The sequence below is a fragment of the Lonchura striata genome, chromosome Z (genome assembly GCF_050655825.1).
Source record: "Lonchura striata isolate lonStrDom1 chromosome Z, ASM5065582v1, whole genome shotgun sequence".
Taxonomy (NCBI): Eukaryota; Metazoa; Chordata; class Aves; order Passeriformes; family Estrildidae; genus Lonchura; species Lonchura striata.
In genome coordinates, this window is record NC_140740.1 from 21,976,417 (window position 1) to 21,981,849 (window position 5,433).

At 52.8% G+C, this 5,433-nt stretch overlaps 1 protein-coding gene across 1 annotated transcript; it reads right to left on the reverse strand.

Annotated features, from left to right (window-relative positions):
* Positions 1 to 1,540: 1,540 nt before the first annotated feature.
* Positions 1,541 to 3,686, reverse strand: LOC146763691 (inositol 1,4,5-trisphosphate receptor-interacting protein-like 1). The gene is made up of 2 exons (XM_085567219.1): positions 3,199 to 3,686; positions 1,541 to 2,989 (listed from the first exon to the last, which is right to left on the reverse strand). Exons 1-2 carry the CDS (start codon positions 3,526 to 3,528, stop codon positions 2,405 to 2,407), a joined length of 915 nt encoding a protein of 304 aa, XP_085423345.1. The 5' UTR covers positions 3,529 to 3,686; the 3' UTR covers positions 1,541 to 2,404.
* Positions 3,687 to 5,433: the final 1,747 nt, after the last annotated feature.

Genomic DNA, 5,433 nt, shown 5'->3' on the forward strand with positions numbered 1-5,433 from the left:
CACAATAAACCATACATCCCGAGACCTGACTCCAGAGATCTCTCGTCTCCATCTGTCCCAACCATCCAAGACCAGCACTTGCCACAGCAGTCATAGTTTATGGAGTTTTCAATCTGACTCCCACTCATAGCTGCTACCGGAGAAATCCATGTCCCTGCAAGTGTCAGTGTCTTCTGTCTGCCATAAATTGTTTTGCTGCAACCATCAGAGGCATCAGGCTGGACAGAGGCTTGGCTGATATTAGGAACTGGAGCTGCCCTCAGGGGAAAAAATGAAATTAACTTTTACTTCCCAAACCTACCTGCCCACAGGCTCAAGCAGGATTCCTCTAGTTCCCAGAAATATGCAGAAATAGGGCTGAGAAGACCATCTGGACATACATGTTCATGCCCAGGACCTTGCTAATATCGTTGTGTTTTGCCTTTTTTTCTTTCATATGTTTTCTATAGTTTTCAAACATATATTTGTAAGTCTGTGGCCTACTGTATTAGTGACTAGTTTTCTGAAGCCTTTCCCTAAGCAGAAAAACTTCTAGAGCTCCAAGCACCAGCGGGTAGAAGGCCCAAGTGCTATCTTGGTTCTTCCTGGGACAGAACTCTCCAGGGAGGTGGTGAAATCACTATCCCTGGATGTGTTTAAAAAAGACCAGATACGCACTCAGTGCCACAATTTAGTTGAAGTGTTAGGGCATGGGCTGGACTCGATGATCTTCCAGCCTAGGGATTCTGTGATTCTGTGACTGAGGGAGATTTCCTGCATCCCTGGAAAGGGCTCCGGGGTCCCTTGGCCAAGGACAGGGATCAGAGCTGAGGGAAAAGCAAAGGGCTCAAGGCGAAGGCCGAGAGGGCAGAGCTGCCACAGCGTGGCACAGAAAGAGCCTCATCTCTTTCTCCTCAACCTGTGCTGGCTGCACTGTCTTTACAGCACTGGTGGCTCCACTCACTGCAGGGCTCCAGGGTGTCCTGGGAGCCAGGCCCTTCTCTTTGGGAAGCGCCGGAGCCTCGGAGGTGAGCAGCTCCTGCTATGGCCAGGTGGGCGAGCTGCCCCTCTCGCCAGCTCCTGGCTGTTGTAATGAACAAAAGAGCCTTCCTGGCTCCCATGGCAATACTAGGATGACTGCTGGCTCTAGCTGAGTACTGATATTTAAATGTTAATTATCTAATTTCTATGTTTGTTTTCTCTAAACTACCTGGAGATCACTTCCCCCACCTCCCCCCCACCTCCTCCCCATCACCCACTCGCCATTCTAGTACTAAGATGCAAATAGGGCAACCGGTGGAACTATGGGATGTGTTTTGGGGGGTAAAGACACCTCTAAATGGAGAACTAAACACAGCAGAGGGGGCTGGACAGGTGCCCTAGCTGAGGAAGAGGGAAACACATCCCCTGATCGATGTTTGACCTGTCACCATCACCTACGGAAGATTAGACTGGAATGAGCTGTGCGAACCAGGAACAAAGAGGCAGATTTCCCTGGTGTTACCATGAGGAAAGGAGAGGGGACAGCTGCTGCCCTGGACCTCAGTAACAGACTCTGCACACCTCCTCACCCTTCACCTACCAGTGTGCCACGAGGAAAGGAGAGGGAACAGCTGCTGCTCTGGACTTCAGTGACAGATTCTGCACACCTCCTCACCCTTTGGCTACCTGGGAAAGCTACAACAGCGGGGCTGAGCTCCGTGTCTGTCCCCTGCCCAGCTGATCTTTTTAATAACGAGCTGAACATTAATAAAGATATTAGCACTGTTCATTTCCATTGTGTTCCTGCCCTTGAGGCACAGGCACGGCTGAGGGCCTCTGCCCGCTGCTCGTTATAAATGACCCAGACCCCAAGTGGGAATGAATTATAGACCTTTTATTGAGAACAATAAAAAGATCAGCAAAGCAAAAGGGACACCGCTGGGTGTGTGGCAAAATGCCAGAGGCTCGTGCACAAAATGGCGGCTCCACCTTTTATACACCTGATATTGCATCAGCTTTATGCATTGTGAGAAACAACGCCTCACTTCTTAAAATTTTAAAAGGTTTATTGAACTGCAACAAGGGACTGAATAAAGAAAAAGGGACAGTCATCCTTATATATCCTATTGCCGCACCAACCTCGTGGTAAACCAGCTCTGCCCACACTCCTGCACATGGCACTCTTCCAACCCAGCTCCTCCTTCCTCTTCCTGACTTGATGGTAGACCAAATGTTTGTTGAATCATTGAATTTTATTTTTTTAAAAATACAAAATCGTAGGAAAACCTCCTATGGATGCTTAATTTGCCTTAACTAAACTTTTGACATATTTGAAATCATGTTAACCTTCCTAGCTCTGCCTTCGGAGATTTTAGAAGTATTTTCACTTGGCTATCTTCTTCAGAGTTCATAATAATGGAACTAAAGAATCGACGGCTGCTGCCTACTCAAGGCTCAGGCAGGCACAGGAGCTGCCTTGCTGCACGGCCAGAACCATCTCGATGCTGCGGTGCAGGCCAGAGGCACCGCTCAGCCGGAACCTGCAGGACTTGCCGCAGGGCAGCGCCGTCAGCTGCAAACGGCGCGAGTGCGGCAGGAGCAGCCAGGCCGACGCCACCAACATCTGCACCCAGCGGGTGACTTTCTCTGGGTCCAAGTAGGAGCCCGTGCAGAGGGTGTCCATCAGGTACCACTCCTGGTCGCTGGGCAGCTGGCCACCAGAGGCGTGGAGAAAGCACGTGTGCCCCAGCAGCTGCTCCCCGGAGCACAGGCACTCCAGCCCCACGCGGATGCGCTCGGCTGGCGGCCATTTCCTGCTCTCCGGGCTGAAGGAGTGGCCGGGCGGTGGCCGCAGGATGACCAGTGTGCGGTAGGTGCTGCTGTTCTCCTGGGCGCTGCAGGTGGGGCTGGTGTCTGTCCCGGCGGCCGGGTGCAGCTCCGGCATGAAGTTCCTCTGGGACAGCACTCGGCAGACACTGAGGAGATCGTCCACCAGCTCCTGCAGCACCTTTGTGCTGGGCAGGCCCTGCTGCAGAATCACAGAACAGCTGAGCTTGGGAGTGACCTTTACAGGCTGTCCACTGTGACCCCACAGCAACGAGCAGGGACATTCTCACCTAGATCAGGCTGCTGACAGCCCACTCCTGCCTTATCCTGATGTGCCCACTGGTGATGGGCTGGGAGCAGCCACAGTGCTGCCACCCTGCCTATACCCTTGACCTTCTCATGTTCACTGACCTTCTCCTTCCTGCTGGATCCCTCCTGCCTCCTCCTGCTGGCAGAGCCACGCTTTCTTCTCCTGACCAGCCAGCAGCCCATAGCAAGAACCTGAGCCAGGACTGCTGCACTGACGAAAAGAAGCCACTGCTTTTCCATCCCAGAGCAGAGCAGGGCTTCCATGGTGCCACTGCTCCCCTCAATCTCCTGCAGGAGCCGCATCATCTCTTGATGCAAATATTCTTCATGCTCCAGCATCTCTTTATCTTCATTATTTTCAATTTCTTGATTCACCTTCATTCCAGCATGGGTGGCTAACAGGGCCAGAAGGAAGGCCAGTGTTGGAGACATGGCCTGGTGGAAGAAAGAGGGTTCATCATGTCTGGCTGGGAGGGAGCAGGGGGCTGGCGACACCTGCAATGTCCCCAAAGCCTCTCTGGGCACCTGCCACGCTGAGATCTCCAAGCTCCTCTTCCCCCAGCTCAGAGGACAGTGCCCTACCCTGAGGGTCCCAGCTCCCACTCTGGCTTTAAACCCCCAGGGCACCTTTCCCAGCTCCCATCCAGCCCAGCATTGCCCCTGCATGTGCACTCACTGGCTGCCAGAATCCAACTGCCCTGTGCTGCCCCTGGACACAGGAGCCTGTGTCACCTGTCCTCTGTGATGTCACAGCCAGCAGAACCATGTCACTCAGCTGCCAAGTGCCCCTGCTCACAGCTCCCACTGTGACCCATGCCCTGGCGTGTCACAGCCCCCAGAGCCGCCTCCCGGCCCACGAGCCCCAGCCTTGGTGCCCACTGCCGGCCTCAGCGGCTCCTGGTGTCACGATCGGCCCATAGCGGGGTGTTGTGATGGTTCGTTGGCCAATCCCAAAAGTGCAAAAAAGGCAAACAGCAGGGTACCATCAGTTTAATCACAACAAACTCACCTTTATTAGGGGCCAAAACAATACATGTGATAGTGGGATCAGAGAGGAAATAGAAGAAGAGAGAGAGAAAAGAGGGGGATGGGAATAGCTACTGACACAGATGAGATCCTCACTGCTCCGGATGATGGGGATCCGTCTTATTGTGTTGGGGAAAGTCTCCAAAGTCCTACCCAACCCAGGGATCCAGTTATAGTCCACTGCGGAAAAAGGGGAGAACATACAGAACAATAAGAGTTTATTGAAACTGCTGTGGGAGAACAGATGAGTCCACTGAAACCCCCAAGCAGGATGAACACAATAAAGAATAAGTCCATTGAAGTTACTGGAGAAGAACAGGTCATGTCAATAGTGGTCACACCACCATTCCCTCCATCCTTCCACTCCCCGTGGCAGGGGTCTCAGTCTCAGTCCTTGCGGAGAGGGTTCTTGACCTCCGTCTGTCATGGTGGTAACGAGGGAGATGAGGGGTCTGCAGTGAGAGACAACCAGAGTCACCCCAACAGTTTATTTGGCTTAAGGATGGAGAGTGAAGCAGGAATTGCAGTAGGCCACTCTGTGCTGGGTCCACGCTGGGTCTTCACCAAGTCCTTGCCAAGTCCTTGCCAAGTTCTTGCCAGGCTCCTTTGGAACAGCCAACATGACAGTGCAGTGGCTGCACCAGCACTGTTGCCTTCTCCAAGCCGGAACTGCAGTGGGAGAAGGGAGTTCCTGCTCATGGCAATCGGCAGAGAAATGAGTGAGGGTCTTCAGACGGCCTCTTATCCTCACCTGAGTGCAAAGCCAGCCACAGGAGCCCCCCAGGGTGTTCTGGATCCAGGCTGCAGACATCACTGAAATGGATGGGGACTGGAGCTGGATCTTCCAGTGCTCACCACCCTTGACTGCCCTTGAGATGAGCCTAAAGCTCACCTGCAGCAACCTGAGCACATTTACCCTTCTTGCCCATCTGTGCATGTGATGTTCCCACATCACACACAAGCCCTTTGCAGGGAGTGACCAGCTTCCAGCTGAACTGCTACCCTGCCCTTGCTTTTCTGTTTCCCTGCAATGAACTTAACAGATTGTGAGAATCCCAGCAGAGCATTTGGTTCTCAAGAGCTCTTAGGCAAAAAAGACCTTCACCAGTCACTATTGTGTGCATAGAGAAGGAGGTGCTGACAAACAGAAGGCACAGGCAGGGCTCTGACATAAGAGCTCCTGAGCTGTAGGATTCCATGCATTGTTCTTCCCAGCTGCTTTTCTCATATTTTGTACAGTTCTGGACAGGGCCTGCTGCTGAGAAGGTAGGAGGGATGTCTCAGCCTCAGCCACAGCAGCTCAGTGTCAAC